This window comes from Sceloporus undulatus, chromosome 1, assembly GCF_019175285.1.
Source record: "Sceloporus undulatus isolate JIND9_A2432 ecotype Alabama chromosome 1, SceUnd_v1.1, whole genome shotgun sequence".
Classification (NCBI taxonomy): domain Eukaryota; kingdom Metazoa; phylum Chordata; class Lepidosauria; order Squamata; family Phrynosomatidae; genus Sceloporus; species Sceloporus undulatus.
The window spans coordinates 214,516,284-214,533,200 of record NC_056522.1 but is presented as its reverse complement, the minus strand read 5'-3'; the positions used below and the strand labels follow the sequence as shown (position 1 = coordinate 214,533,200).

At 40.2% G+C, this 16,917-nt stretch overlaps 1 protein-coding gene across 10 annotated transcripts in view; it reads right to left on the bottom strand.

Annotated features, from left to right (window-relative positions):
* Positions 1-16,917, bottom strand: part of KCNH7 (potassium voltage-gated channel subfamily H member 7) — a 395,432-nt gene that overhangs the window by 111,925 nt on the left and 266,590 nt on the right. For 4 of the 10 annotated variants that reach the window (XM_042444665.1, XM_042444673.1, XM_042444690.1 and 1 more), the window contains 4 exons: positions 14,533-14,961; positions 10,347-10,367; positions 9,694-9,717; positions 6,698-6,912 (listed from right to left, as the gene is read on the bottom strand). In XM_042444665.1, coding sequence (XP_042300599.1) covers positions 6,698-6,912; positions 9,694-9,717; positions 10,347-10,367; positions 14,533-14,961 — 689 coding nt within the window. The remainder of the gene's footprint in view (positions 1-6,697; positions 6,913-9,693; positions 9,718-10,346; positions 10,368-14,532; positions 14,962-16,917) is intronic. The other 6 variants (XM_042444685.1, XM_042444704.1, XM_042444678.1 and 3 more) reach the window with 3 other exon arrangements.

The window sequence follows — 16,917 nt, the reverse complement described above, 5'->3', positions numbered from 1 at the left end:
CCAATGGAGAGATTTTAAAATAGGTGTTATGTGGTCACCTCTAGAAGCAAGGAAAAGGGAGGCACAAACAGGAATGTGGCATAATCACAGTGAAGAGGTACAATATTCAAGGCCACAGAGTACACATGAGGAGGAGTGAGGGTCTTTGTGCATAGAAGCACAGGAGGAAGCTGCTTTATGGAGCCCTGGTGGCGCAGTGGTTAAATGCCTGTACTGCAGCCATTCACTCGAAACCACATGGTTGCGAGTTGAAGACCAGCAAAAGGGCCCAAGCTCGACTCAGGCTTGCATCCTTCCGAGGTCGCTAAAATGAGGACCCAGACTGTTGGGGGCAAATTAGCTTACTTGCTAATTAGCTTACTTGCTGTTCACCGCTATGATCTTTGGAATAGCGGTATATAAATAAAACAATTATTATAATTATTATTATGTCAGGTCAAGCTGTTTGTTCATCTGGTCTAGTGCTGTCTGTTCTGACAGGAAGGGACCCCAAATCTTCTCAGGTAAGAGGTTTCCCCTATCTGGCAGTACCTGAGTGCCTTTAAACCCAAGATCATGGCAAAAGAGGCTCAAGGGAATGAGAAGACATAATCATCTGGATCATCAGTTACTCAGAATGGTCACAGTTCCATTGACTTCAGGAACTCTCTTAAGCATATTAAAAAACATTGTGAGTTTTTTGGGGCAGTAGCCTGTTCTCTTATAATCTGAAAACAGGAGTGGGCAGCTGAGAGGCTAATGTTCATGCCCATCACCCACAGTGAGCATCACTGTGCATATTTTTTTATTTTATTAATGAATTTAAAATGGTACAGTGTACACAAGGTTTAATACATGTACAAAAAACCCCAGATACAATTGTAACAACCAATTAAGTGCTATCCTCATAGATATACTATACAGTTTATTTAACACATGTTTGGCACTCCTATGTTTAGCATTGTCATCTCTCATGAATTCTATATTAATTCTATCCAAGTTCTAGTTCCATAATATGATGTATCTTCATCTTTGTTACTGTATCCCATTTATACTCTTTTCTCTAGACGGGTCTCTCTAGCCTTATCTACCATATGATATTCTCCTCCCCTATAAATTGTCTTACTTACAGGTAGATAATTCTTTAATATTTTAGTAATTCTTTATTAATTCCACAAAAGTCTTCCCAGTATTGCAAAACTGGAAGCCATTCACTTTCTAATTTGTTTTTAGGTTTGTTGTTGATAAGATACTTTAGTCTATCCATTTCTCGTAGTTCTTGTATTTTGAAAATCCATTCTTCTAAAGTTGGGGATTCCTCTTTTTTTCCAATTTCTGGCTATTGTTACTCTGGCCAGAGTAATCAGATATAGTAATACTCTCCAGTATTTTTTTTCTTTTTCTGCCTTTAAATTAGATGTTATATTGAGTAAATATAGTTCAGGTGTCATTTTATATTGTAGATCAAAGACTTTTTGGATTTGTGAATGAATTTTTGCCCAGAAGTCTCTTATCTTATTACAGGACCACCATATGTGGTAAAGGGTGCCTACCTCTTTTCTGCATCTCCAGCATTTCTGATTTGATAACATAAATTTCTGTGGTGTTAAGTATCACCTATTTGCGATTTTCCTAAAGTTTTCGTTGAGATTTTGTGATGCAGTGAAGCGATTTGTGCTTTTCCAGGCCTTTTGCCAATCTTCATATAGAACTGGATGGCTTATATCCTGGGCCCATCTTATCATGTTCTCTTTTATAATTTCTTTTTCCATCATTCTATCCATAAGAATTTTATATATTTTAAATATTTTTTTTAATCTGGTTTCCACCATATTTCATCCAGTTAATTTGTGGATTTTTCTAGCCCTATATTTTTCATATCTTATTTAAATTTTTCTTTGATCTGCATATATGAGAACCAGTTTAAATATTTGTTTTCTTTTTCTAGATCTTCTCTCTGTTTCATTATGATTTCCCCGTCTTTATCTATTTTTATTATGTCTTTGTAAGTTAGCCATTTTTGTTCCTTTTTCCCATGATCAAAAAATGCCTCTTGGGTTGAAATCCAGAATGGTATTTTATAATAGAATATAGCTTTTACTTTCTGCCATGTTATCAAAAGGGCTTTCCTTATTGGGTGATAATTAAATTCCCTTTTTGTTGACTTATCGTAACCGACATAAGCATGCCAGCCCTGTTTTAGTCCGATACCCTCTACTCAGAATGGACACAGTTCCATCAGGAACTCTTTTAAGCATATTAAAAAAAACATTGTGAGTTCTTTGGGGCAGTAGCCTGTTCTCTTATAATCTGTAAACAGGAGTGGGAAGCTGAGAGGCTAATGTTCACCTCCATCTCCCACAGTGAGCGTCATTGTGCATATTTAGTGCTTAGACAGACAAATAGACACCCAGCAAGAAATTTAGAGTACTTTCTGAGACTACTCCTGATGCCAGACTTTGTGTATGGAAGCTAAGGGATTAATTCACAGCAATGGTCAACATACTGGAGAAAGAATTTCCTGATGCATTTAAAAACACCAGGATTTACTATTGAATAAACATACCTAATAGAAGTAAGGTATAACTACTTATGATCTGACAGCACTTGGAAAAGTTCAATTTTGGTCTGTCCAGGTAGGAAGTGATTCCTGTCTCATTTTGAAAGAAAGAAAGAAAGAAAGAAAGATAGATCAGAATGGGCTGTAGTGTCTGTGCCCACCTCCTCCATATTTGTTTGTTTGTTTGTTTGTTTGATTTATCTCCCCGCTCCCCATGGGACTCATTTTCACAAATGGCAGTGGCAAAGAGGAAAACACAGGTTTTATTTAACCATTTCCCTATACAAAACTGCAAATGTTTGGTTGTTTAAAAATATCATCCTACCAATTCAAGATGGAGAGAGAGAGAGAGAGAGAGAGAGAGAGTATAGAGTCTAAAGCAAGGGAAGTAATAGTGCCACTCTTTTCTGCTTTGGACAGGCCCCACCTGGAATATTGTGTCCAGTTCTGGAGCATGTCCAAAGGAGGGCGACTAAAATTGTGAAGGGTCTGGAAACCATGTCCTATGAGGAAGGACTTAGGGAGCTGGGGATGTTTAGCCTGGAGAAGAGAAGGTTAAGAGGTGATATGATAGGCCTGTTTAAATATTTGAAGAGATGACAAATTGAGGAGGGAGCAAGCTTATTTTCTGCTGCTCCAGAGACTAGGACCCGGAGCAATGGATGCAAGCTCCAGGAAAAGAGATTCCACTTCATTAGGAGGAACTTCCTGGCAGTAAGGGCTGTTCGACAGTGGAACAAACTCCCTTGGAGTGTAGTGGAGTCTCCTTCCTTGGAGGTCTTTAAACAGAGACTGGATGGCCATCTGTTGGGGATGCTTTGATTGTGATTTCCTGCATGGCAGGGGGTTGGACTGGATGGCCCTTGTGGTCTCTTCCAACTCTACGATTCTATGATTCATATCAAAATCCATGATTTTGGCTCCAAAAATTGCCCTCAACTTATACGTGAGGTCGACTTATATACATGAGTGTATATGGTAGTTACAAATAAAGTGTTATTTATAACCCATTCTTTATTTTCCTTTCTTTTGCAAAAAAGAGGTTTTCTCAAAATCTCTTTTCCATATATTGATGTTATATTAATTTTGTTCACTTTCTCATAAGGAATGCTATACTTGTAAAGAAAGCTCTGCCTATTTTGTTGGGAACAGGATTTTATAAAACTATAAAGACATCATAAAAACAAGTTCATGTAAATTTCCTTGGATGGTTTTGTAAAGAATTCTTGGCATCTTACATCCCATTTTAAATTTAATTTTGCATTTAAAGAGTTGTAGAGTTCCTGGCAGGTCATACCAACCTAAATTGATTCTGCTAGGGCTTGTATAAATGTATAAATGATTTGGCTATTAATTTAAAAGTAATTTTTCTTCCTTTTAAATAGTTTCTCTGATACGGAATAAGTTGTAAATCTGAGCAATATATTTTGGCATTAAATTGTTCAACCAGCCCTGGACTGGGGAAGGCTGGATTTATAAAACCATGACTTATATAAACATATTTTGTAAACAGTAATATATTTTCCATGTTCAATAAGCTTGTAAATAACCCAGAGATACAGGGATGAAACAGATGGTATAAACAGGTTTCCAGTCAACTTTGAGGTGGGCTATTTAGATTATGCATGCCTTGAATCTGGCTTGAAAACTTACCCAAGCCACGCTAAGGGGAGAAAAGATGGACTAAAAAGGAACTGGATTTTTCTGCTTCATCCTGGAAAGTGTGCACCTTCACATGTATGTATAAATGCACTAAGGCCAGGGCGGCTCTAAAGGGGTGCTATTTCCAAACTCTAACCCTAAATAGAAACACCCCATTGAAATAGTGCATTTAGAAGGGACAGAGCTTGCATACCCAAACAGTCGGGGTGGCAATGTCCAAAAGAGAAACAATGACACTTCTCATGGAGATGAGTCAATCATACACAAAACAGTCAAAGAGGAGGCATGAGGTGAAGGGGAAGGGGGGGTTGAAGGGGGCATGATTGTACCTTGCTGGCATCTGCATGGGCACATCTTTGCTCCGATCCCCTGTCCTAGTGAAGTGCTGCACATGCGAATGTGTGCAGGTTCACAGGGATGGTCATTCAATGGGATGGCAGTCACCAGCAATTTGCTCCTGTGAAGGTGCGTAAGGATGGCACAGCAGCACACACCATTCATTGTATCTAACGGAAGGGGGGTCCAGACTCCTCAGAACCCCCCCCCCCCCTTGGCTACGTCCCTGGAAGAACGATAAAAAATAAGTAGCCAGCAGCATGGCTTGAAGCTGCACATGTGCACTCCAGCTGTCTTGGGAGCAGGTGGTGTGGTTGGTGGGGTTTCAATATGGCTTCAGAAAAGGCAGCTTCAAGCCACTTTTTTCTACCTGCCTGTTTCGCCCCATAGTTTGTGAATCTAGAAGAGACTAAATATTCTACAGCTCTTACACAAAGTGTAATGTTTGGAGTCTTGTTGAAAAGAAGCCAACCACCAAATCAATTTTGAGTCACTGATGTCCAATTTCCAGTCAAAAAGAAATGGCTGCCAGTTTGTCCCCTTTGTTCAGTTTCTTCAGACACAGTATCAGTGAAAACAAAAGGCTTATATGAGATCAATCTGATTCCTTCAGTATATCTGTGCAAATTTGCAAGCAGCTCTTCTCATCTTTAGCCACCTGTCAATGGCCCAGTGGCCTGCACGTGCCTTAAGCCTGTTAGGCTTACTTAGCCTCTTTGTAGGGAGAGAATCAGATTTAGCTAACCACCACGGAAAGCAAAATGTTCCACTAGGTTGCCCATGGACAGATTGTACCTAGGGCACAGATTTTCATATGCAATGGACAGCTGTATGTTATAATTTACACAGAAATATAGTACATCTTGCCATACCTCGTGACCAGGTGACCTGTCTACTAGCCAAGTGCTAACTGCTGATTGGCAAGTTCAAGGCCTGTTCCTCCTCCACACAGTTCTTACCTTCAAAACAGATTTAGACTGAACAGACTTTCAGATAGAATGGGGAAGGAAAAAGTGAAGCCCATACCTTGCTTCAGGTAAGGCAAGGATGATTTATCTATGAGGCTTTCTCACCCTAATGCAATATGAGAAGATGGATCACATGACCTCTGCATCATGGGAGAAGTCTCCAAGGGGAAACATATTATTTCATCCCAGAAATGGTGTCTATTGGGTCAGAAGCAGAACCAACTTGCATCATTGACTTTGATTAGGAAATATCTTCATAGAGAAGTTTAACTGAGGAAAGGAGGAGTCTGTATACTGAAAAAGTTGGCTACTGCTAGTGTAATGGGGTTAAGAATAACCTCATTATGTTACAGTTGAGGACCTCTGTTTACAAGGAGTCGCTAATGGTAGACACACACACAGGGTTTTCTGCATGTTCTAATTCAGCCATGTATAGTTCAAGCATACCAAACTAAAACGAAGGTCATTTGTCAATTGCATACATTGCTGAGATATACAGTTAATATCAAAAGCAACTGAGGTTTTAACACTGAGATTTTAACATTCATAACTGGGTATAAATTGACTGACTTCTACTGCTTTATTTTATCTGAATGAAATCTGGGGCACGGTACAGACCACCCCAAAGGGGAGGCCTGCCGGCAGCCTATTTCCCTCCAAAGGGAAGCCGCACCCGCCAAACCATGTGGCTTCCTTCTGGAGTAAAAAGAACTTGGTATTTCTGGGTTCTTTTTACGGCATCGGAGTAACATTGCGAGTGCGCCACTGGCACACTTGCTTTGTAAGTGATGTGTGGCGCCATGTGGATGCTGTGTGGTGCTTATGTCACAATGGTGGCACCTGTGTATATGGGATGCTGCCATTACTACGCCGTCAGTCCATGCTAGGGTTAGGGACCGTGCGGTTGGTGTGCGGTTCCTAACCCTAAAATCGGCACCAGCATGGAGCATTTGGCTTGTCTGTTCCGGGCCTAGGATTGGTGGGAGAAATCTAAAATTCACTTAGAAAGATGGATGTATTTATACAATCAGATGTATAGATGTCCATCTGTGTGGAAGAAAACCTCTGGGGCATATTGTTAGTAACTTTTTTGTGTGAAAGTAAATGCAGAATCATTCAGAAAAGTAACACTCAGTGTTATACTTCAAAAGTGTACAATAATAAACATTACATAGAATCAAAAAGCTCCTACCTGTGTCACCTTTTCGGTCACATTGTGTGTTCTGTCTTTTACTTTGGGTGCAATAATTGTTTTCTCTGACGATGGAGGGGACGAACTTTTTTTTTCAGTTTTGATATCAGAAAAGTTCAGTGTGAGTTGAGGAATCTTGTTGATGGTGCTATATTTGTTGAGGTTTGAATCTGATGTCGATCCTAACAGACTTGACTTGATATGGTTAAAAGGACCTGCAAAAATGGGGATAGAGATGAAAAGATCAGATTTTGTGTAACTCCATGAAGAGGTGTCACTATCTCAGCCAGGTATTTCAATATCTTGGTGGTAAAACACACCACTTAATTGGGGTAGATGAGAATCTCATCCCACCCCCCCCCCTTTTTTTTGACAAGCCTTCACAATGTCTTATAGTATTTGGGTTAGAAATAATTTGAGATACATATAATTGAAATCTGGGAGAAGCCAAAATGGATAGCATCAACCATCCTGACCCTGGGCTTTGGGTGATAAATGTTTAAAATTTTGGTTTAACTTCCTATATATCCAGCCATGTTTGTGGCTCAGAATTAGGGTTGCCATCTCTTTTTCCTGAAACAATCTTTTATAGCAGGAAGATGCAATCTGGTCCACATCATTCTGGGAATAACTGTAACTACTAAATCTGAGCAATGCAGATGGGCAGAATTTCATTAGGTTAGTTCCTGAAGAATTTACCAGCATTTGCAAAGTTCTTCATATATGGGACAGAAAGACTTTGTGCTTTAAAGAATCTGAGTGCAGGAGAAAATAAAACTGACAGAGCAAATTAAGCCTAAACGCTTCCTAGTTGCCTGAATGATTAAACTGAGACTACCGTACTTTGGGATATCCTCAGGTAACATGATTCATTAAAAAATATAATAAAACTCCATGAAGTAGAAGTCTGGGATCAATAATGGGCTCTCTTTCGGAACATGGGCTGCATCTGCACTGCAGAAATAATGCACTTTGACACTGCTTTGCCATGGCTAAATACTATAGATTCTTGGATTTGTAGTTTGTTGTGGCACAAGAGCTCTCTGATAGGGCATACTAGATATCTCACAAAACCACAAATCCTAGAATTCTATCACATGGAGCTATGGCAGAGATAGTGATGTTAAACTGCATTATTTCTGCAGTGCAGATTCATCCTAGGAAACCATGGCTTTCAGTGTGCAGGGTCTTAATAGGGCTGTGAATAACAAGATCTCTAGGAGGTCCTCATTCATACAGTCACCATAAGTTGAAGCTGACTTGACAGCAGTTAACAACAACTGACTGGGCATAGTTACTAACCTGTCCAACCTGGAATCTCCAAAAATTTACACACCTTGTTCATTTCAAGTAAGCAGGTTGTTTTGAATTTCTGATGCAGTTGGGGGAGGAATATGTGAATTACTGTGGAAGAACGGAAGGATGTATGCACTCTAATAAAGACAGTAATTAACAAAGAATCCCATGTTGTGGATGCAACAGGATTTCCTCCTTCGTTTGCTTGTTCCAATTCCTGAACCTCCCAAATCTGTCCCAGAGGTCACTCAAGCCTAGAAGCAGATTTTGGGAGTGTACAGCTGGAGGCTGCAGAAGAAAGGAGAATCCATCCTGCCCACAATGTCCTTTCTACTGATGGATTGACAACTCTGGATTTAATTGTATTTTGAAGTAGATTAAATATGCCAGATTAGTTTGGCACCAGCAGACATTTAAACTCAGGATCCGAGATGTATCACCATCTCTGTGGGCCCTCCCACAGACTTCAAGTTAGCTGTCTCACTTCTCTGACCTGTTCCAAGCAGGTCAAGTTGAAAAAAAATCTTCACAGTAAAAATGAAAAAATAGCTACCCTCTCAGAAGCCATGAGGATACATTTATTTGCACATTAAAAAAAATATACCCAGGTCCTGAAATGTGAAAAATCTTACAGTGATATGTTATCTCAATGTGTCAAGGTACCCTTTCTTAACAGAGACAAGAAAAAATATTCTGCCATAAATAAACAGGCAGTAGTTCCCTGTTATTGTGATAGAAAATGTGTCCAATGTATGAATCTGCCCAGGCAGGAGCCCTATTCAAAGAGCTATTAATAAAATTCATCTCAAGTCAAGAGGCACCAGACGCAGGGCCTTTTCAGTTGCAGCCCCACTCTTATGGAATTACCTGATATAGTTGGTATTCTGACTATTTTTAAATGGGTTTTACATACCTGGATGCTTCAGACATCTTTTAACTGAATCCTAATGGTACTCTACATTTCATAAAGCTACTGTTTTAATTACAGTCTCTCTTTTTTTAAAAAATGTTTTGCTGCTATACATTAGCAGCAATTATATTTTTGTTTTATGCTTTTTGCTTTGCTAATTGCCTTCAAAGAAAGCTTTGCTATGGTGAGAGACATAAAATTCTCTTGAATAAATTATAAATAAATCTGTACAGTCTCAAGCACTTCAAACATTTCCACATTCACTTACATATATGAATTCACTTACAGAAAGGCACATTTACTACATTTAAACCACTGCTGATGGACACAAGAAGCCAATGGATGGACTTTCTAAGTCAACAGTGATGGATTGCTTATAGACCTCATGCTCACCATGCAATTTCACTAGGAGACATTTTACCATCTATACATATTTCTGCAACATGCATGAAATCTTGAAGAGGATCAAAATGAGTAGACCCTTATTTCACACAGCCCCACCATGTTCCCAGATTTTGCCTATATATATTGATTATTGGATTCAGTTTAGTGACACTTCTGTCCTGTGAGGATTTTGCTAGCTGTGGAAAAGAAGCATGATAAATTGGATCCAGATTGGAGAGAGAGGGGGGAGTGTCATCTGAATAGTCTGCCTTTGATGAGTATCTGCCTCAGCAAAGAAGACCAAATTCAGAATGTGACACATGTGATTTAAGAATTCTCTCTGCATGAAACAGCAAATGAAATTCATGCATGCACATTTGAAGACTTCAGTAAGCTTAAACCATACCCCCTGCCATCCAGGAGCGTGAAACTAATTTTAAGGAGACAAAAGAAGTATAAGTGAAGAATGCCACAAGGGTGCAAGGTATTAGTGAAATTTTGTGGTGTGTGAAAGGTAAAATTGAACTGGATTTTTAAATCTAGATCTACAAGGGTTTTTTTGGTTTTTGTTTTTGTTTGTTATTTACAAATATCTTGGATGCTTTGGTGGCTATTTTGCCAACAATGCATAGCAGCACCCACCATCTACATCATTAGACATATACATCTCACCATTCACCAGAGGGTAAGCTCTCTCAAACTGCACTGATTTCAGCAGGCGAGAATTAAGCATGTGCTTACTATTCTCAATGGGACAAAAAGGATGTAAAAAGTGATTAACAGAATTAGGACAATAGCCTTTAAAAGAGCATATTCATGGTAGATCCATTCCTTCACCACTTCCTCTGACTGAAAGTTTATAAAGGCTTTGTGGCAAGAGCAATGGGAACTGTGACGTATCGAGCAAGTGAGATAACAATAATCTTTGTAACATGCCCAGCCCAATAGAGATGAGCATGAAAATGTTGCATTTGTACATTTCATACAGCAGGCAAATTAACATGTCAAAGAATGTGGCTCTCAAAGTACTGGACAATAAACCTTACGTGTTTACATTACCTTTGACATTGCGACCATTGTCTGATATTTCAGCAGAATAAAGAAAAGCAGAGGGGGAAAATAAATCTGTATCCAAAATTTCAAATTAGCTTACTATTTTTCAAAAAACAAACTAGATATTTAAATAACATTACTACCCAAACAAACTTTGGAGGACCCTGTTTTTAAATCTGTTCAATCAACAATAAGCAAGAGTCAAGCAAGCATCCTAACATGTGACTGGAAAGCACTTTTGCTTGTGTATAGGAGACAGAGGCAAACATTTCTTTTATAAGGGATCTCCCCATAGTTACATTAGAATAGGTGCAGAATGTCTGATGATCACGTGATGTCTTATACTGCACCTTCCACAACCCTCAGCCAACATAGCCAACAGCCAAGAATTACATGAGTTGAAACCCTTGTATACCTCTGTTTTACTGGGTGCTGTCTTGGACAGCCCCCAATTTTGAGAGGAGGCTTTTCAAGGGATTACAAGAGCACTGTGTGAAACAGAAAGCTTAAAAACTGCCTGCCTGGTTCTCACACTGTTTTTGTGGCACCCACTATGTGTATGATTCATTGAACAGCCCTATCATGGCCCTTGTAAAATCTGCTTCCTCAGAAGCAACCAAGTCTATGAGAGCTTATGCAACAATTCTTCTATTTCATTTCAATTATTTATTTATTTCATTGTATGTCTCCTTTCTCCCAGAAGAGGCCCAAGGTGGCTAAAAAGTTATTTTTAAATGTGAAGCAAGATCCTTTTGCATACCTATAAAGTGGTGTGTTCCCGGCGATACACACCAACCGCACACTTCCTAACCCTAGTACATGTGAGGGGCGCCATCGTTATGCGCCGTTGTCCACACGGAGCGTTTAACGATGACATCATACACACACCACTTCCAAATGACGTGGCGCACGTGTAATGTGTCTGTGCCACCCCAGGCTGCTTACGGCGGCCTGATGGAGGCGTAGAAAGGAGCTCCCAAAATGGAGCGCCTTTGGGGCCCCACATTGTTGGTGTGGCAACCAAACAGCTGCACCAACGATGCAGAGGAGAAAGGGGCCTCCTCTTTAGCTCCAGGGTGCCCTTGGCACCTAAGGCACCTAAGGCACAAGGGCATCCCTTTTCCAGGCCAAAGAGAAGTGGCACCGTGAAAAGGGGCGGGTGCAGGCCACCTCTTTGGGGCGGTCTGTACCAGGCCTATATTCCAAACTAACACAGCCATGATCAATGATATTTATAGCTGGGTTGTGATGTCCCAGCTATGGAGGAACTGGATCCTTATGGAGAAATGACTGATGTCATCAGCAGGATTCCTAGTTGTCAGGGTCTGGTCCTGAGTTCCAGGGTCGGAGCCTTCTTTTATGGTCACCTCAGGATGAAGGGAAGGAATTGCTACCTTAAGAAATATGTGGGTATATATTTTCCACATTTGTTAGGCTTTGTGGTTTTTTTTTTATTTTATTTTAATGGTATACTCTGTCCAACAGCAGTTGATACTTAATGTATTATCCTTAATGACACCACCAGGCAGAATTGTTATGATAACAGAAGTAGTTCCATCAGCTGAACAACTACATTTGGATGTGGGCCAATGTGTTCTATATTCTTTTACTTGTATACTATCCTGGTATCTTGTAAGGATTAAGGCTAGTTTTGAAATATTTATTTTGATTGATTGGTTCATTGATTGGTCGGGACTTAAACCTTTCATTCATTAATCATTTGCATTTTAGTGGATGAATCAATGAATTAGATAAATCAAAATATATATTGTATTTCTGAAGCAAGGAGCATACGGGTTTCAGATTGTTATACTAGTGTGTGCATCAGCTCAAGAGAGGGATGTCTCTTGTTGGAAGTAGAGGAAAGTGCCTCTTTTAAGAAGAAGCATGGCACTTGCATTTCCTTCAACATTTCAAAGATGAAAACCAGGACAGATGTTGCCAAGCAGCAGCAGAGTGTGGTCAAAATGGCAGATGGGGAAGAACATGCCAGCTTGGAGAGGCTGCAGCCATTTATTTGTGCCTGGACCTATCCTCCTCCCTGCTGAGTTAACTGAGTACAAATTACTTTTGCACCCTGAACTCAGTTTGCAGCAACAGAAGTAAGTGGAGGACAAAGGAGTAAAGTGGTAAAAGGGAGAGTGAAACTAGATGTTTTAGAAGCAGATGAAAAAGTGGGATGACAAGAGGAATAATTGGGACTGTGTCTCCCACAACAGTTGGAGGATATCCTTTACCATTCCTTAAGAACTTGAATTAAAGACAAACATGTATTTAAAATAAGCTGCAGTCCAATTAGTGTAGGAGGGGTTAGATGGTGGCTGACAGAATAACACTGTAAAATAGAGCTACAGTGTTTCATTGATTTAGGGGCTATCTGCACAGGCCAAAAGGCCCATGTCCCCCCCAGTCATCCTGTTTGTACAATGCAGACCAGAACTCTGAGCCAGGATCGGCCTGGAGCCTGGCAGACCAGATGTGGTGGATCCAGCCCGATCCTGGGGTAAACAGCCCTTAATGAGGGTCAGTTTGAGCTATGGTTTGCCATACAGCCAATGTTGTTTTGTGGAAAACACAAGCAAGATGGATTCTAATTTCCTAGGCTCATTTAGCAGCTTTGTTTAAAACTAGAAACCCTGTGGTAAACCTCAGCTGTTTAGATGCCGTGCATGCTCCTTATCTCCCCACTGCATCTCTGCTGGTGAACAGACCTCCATTGCCATGTCTGACACATAAATGAGGTCCCTCACTGCACCCATATGGCCAGGCGTGGTGACAGGGGTTTTCTTACTAGTGCAGGGGGAAGGTAAGGAGTGTGCGCCAGCAGCAGATCCCCAGGCCAGTGCAGACATGAGCATGTAAACACCCACCTGTCCCTGCACTGGCCCAGGGACCAACCTGGGTTAGCACCTGAGCCAGTATCCTAACCTGTCTGCTCAGACCTTAATCATCCTAGGAAAGTCTACTCAGATGTAAATCTCAGTCAGTTCAGTGAAGCTTATTTCCAAGTAAATATGTTTTCCATATAAGACACACAGTCCCATGCATAGTGACTGCAGAATCAGCTTGTATTACATCCACTGGGCTTATTTCTGCAGAAAGATGGGTAAGATTGCACTGTTAACATAACAGATGTGTAGTGCAACCTGATGCCTATGTACTGAGAAGTAAGTCCTTATATGTACAATGGTGCACAGAAGAAAGCCCTCATATGTACAATATGTACTAGTGAGGGTACATATGATAGCAAGCTGAAATCAATGAAACACTGAAGTGTTGCTTGAAATGCATCCTCTGCCAATCTCTTTCCCTGCCAGCTTCTCTCCCAGTTATTTAAAAAGAAAACTTTAAAGCCCTTATTCAAGGGTGGATGGGCTGCCTGAAGGCAGCTTTTGAATAGGCTTCTTGCAAGAGTGAAAGGGGAAAAAATCCCAAGCATGCAGGTGTCTATAGCAATTTCTGATCCCAGCCTGTGTCATAATGTTTTGTCTTGTTAAGGAGCAGTCAGTTACTGAAAGATCCAGCTTTGCTTCTAATTATTTATTTACTTGCTGCACTTTTCAACTGCCTGCTTACCAAAGTTCTCATGGCAGTGCACAATATATATAGAGACAAGAGAAAAGAGAAGATTCCTGTAGCCTTCCTGTCCATCCACCCATACTAGCTCAAGCTCTACTGGTATTGTCATGTAATATTCTTCTTAGTCATATATCATGGTGGACCACTCTGATCCCTTCTGACTGCTAGAATGGGATGGGAATCATATTGTTGCATTGCAGGTTCCATCAGCTGTAAGCCTGCATAGACAATGGTTGAGAATACTCAGTGCTGAAATCCAGGAACATCTGGAGGTGTTTCTGAATCCCAACTCATGGCTCTCTGCCACACTAATGTTATGACTTAAATATTCACCCAACCTTGATGGAACTGCTGGAAATATACCATGCTGTGAAAGATGACTTCCTAGTGTTTCTTTTGATGGTATTATTATGCTGTTTCTACAGCATAGTAAATGCAACCCCATATTAGGAAAGGTTATAGCTCAAACTAGCCAAAGATCTAAAATCCAATATTTCAGTGTTCTATTGGCCGAGTGAGCAGCCATGTAAAACCTTTATCTGCAGCCTTCCATTGAGTAGCTTGTTATAATTTATGGGCCCTAAGTCCCATTCCACCCTGCTGCCAGCTGTACCTTCGCTAGCGTGCCGACCTCGAAACACATTGTTGGGGTGGGTGGTAAATCCTTCGATGTTGTGAACTGAAGATGCTCTCCGGATACTGCAGAGGCTTTCTCTTGATGGAGTGTGGGTCAAGGCTGTGCTTGAGTGCAGCATATCCGGATAAAGCCGGTCCCATTGCCGCTTGGGTGATGAATGGTCAAGGGGTCCTGATATATTCACTGGAGGTGAACATGTGCTTGGCTGGATCAGTGCCTTGGTGTCATCCGCTTCAGAAGGGCTACAACTTTCCTTCATGGGAGACTTAAAGTGCTTCATAGCCATGGAGTCTTCCGTGCGTTTTGATGAATCAACAATTACCGCATCAGGGTCTTCCTGTGGCAAGGACTGCTTTCTGTATGGTAAAAGATGTAGCCCAGGGATCCTGAACCCAAAAAGTTTGCCTGTATTAAAAAGAGAGAGAAAGGAACAAGTATATATTTCTAAACCATCACCAAAATAAACTTTCTGAGATAATGATGTGAAAATGTTCTCTCATAAACCTCCACTATATATATATATTGGGGGGGGGGGAGAGAAACATCAGTCATAAAGAAATGGTTTAAGACATGTTCCCTGTACAATTCAGTTCAAGAAATATATCCCGAGGGAAAGGAGATGTATAATTGCTATCTGATGTTGTGGGTTATTGTTAACTCCTTAAAACCTCAGTTAATTTTACTTGCTTTTGTAACTTGAGCTGGAACTGCTCATTGAGCCTCATGAAAGAAAAACCAATATAGAACTATATTAATACTACAATTTTTTATCACCATCCAGAAAATACACCCTTTTAATTATTTTTTTAAAATTCACGCTCTATTCCAGAAACTATTGGCATGAGCAGAACCCTGCTCATGGACAGACAGGGATTGGTTTACTTATATAAATGAAATGGGAATAATTGCTCAGGTGTAAAGGCTATTCATGTGATGTTGCTTATTTGTTCTTCTTTTTCATGGTTTGCTTTTTAACAGCTTTTAATTTTATAGTTTAATTGCATTTTCAGCTTTTGTATGATGTAAAATTTTCAGCTGTACTGTTTTATCTTTTATAAGGTGCATTGAGTCCCAGACAATGAAGATTATCACATAGAGAAGTCTGGACCCCCCTCCCCCCTTTCCCAAAATCCTGGCTACGTCCCTGCCTGGATCATTGAAAGTATGTGCGAATATTATGGAGCCCATGTGCAAATGTACAAATATTAAAGATGGAGCAACCCTGTTCCACTCCAATAGTAATAAGACAGTCTTCTATATAAACTAAGGTTAGAGTGTTCAGGATCCATGTGTTCCTTATGATCACAATGCTAAGCACATGATTGCTGGTTAGAGTCACATTGATTTTGATATGATTAAAGTGTAGCTAACTTTCCCAGAGCTTCCAAAGTGAGAGGGATACAAGAGATCACTTTCATGAGTCACAGAGCTTTCCCATATTAAAAATATAACCACTGCTCTATGCTTCTTCCCTTAAAGAGGCAGCACACACATACTGAATTTGGTGAGCGGGCACTGTTGCATGGGAGAATGTGGACAAGAAGGTAGAACAGATTTCTTCATGGAAACATGAGCATGAAGACATTTTAGAAGCAGCCACCATCTGACACATGAGTATGCAGTACTAATATATAGCCTTCAGGGCCAAATGTTTTCCTTTACCTTTATTGTATAGGATTCTTGTCTGATCCTTCAAAAACACTAGAGGTCCTTTCACATTATACAACTATAGCACTATGACGCCACTTTAACTACCGGGGTACATTCTATGAAATCCTGGGAATTTCATTTTAGGGAAAGGCATCTGGTATTATCAGCCAAAGAGCTTTTCTGGTGCCTCTGACCAAACTACAAAGCTCAGAATTTGACAGGTTGCAGCCATGGCAGTTAAAGTACAATTATAACACTATAAATTGTGTAACATGAAAGATCCCCAGGAAGAGTGTGTGTGTGTGTGGGGGGGGGACATTTTGGAGCTACATACTGTGTGCTGAGCCAATTATTTTGTGTTTTGTGAGCCAAATAATAGTGCGGTGAATTCTGAGAATGGATGGATGATTGTCCCTCACAAGCCTTGAACACTGAAAGAGCAATAAAACAACAAACTTTCCCCAGCCGCAGTGGACCAAACAGCTTTCAGGGGGCAAGGGAAGATTGCTTACTAGTGGAAGGACTACAAGTCCCAACTTTCCCTGAGAGAAATGGACAACTTTGCAGTTATATCTATAAGCTAATGGTCTATCGTTCTTCCTTTGTTCCAATCACCTCTCATAGGTGCCTTGAGTCCCTATATTATTATTATTATTATTATTATTATTATTATTATTATTATTATTATTATTATTATTAACCTTTATTTAT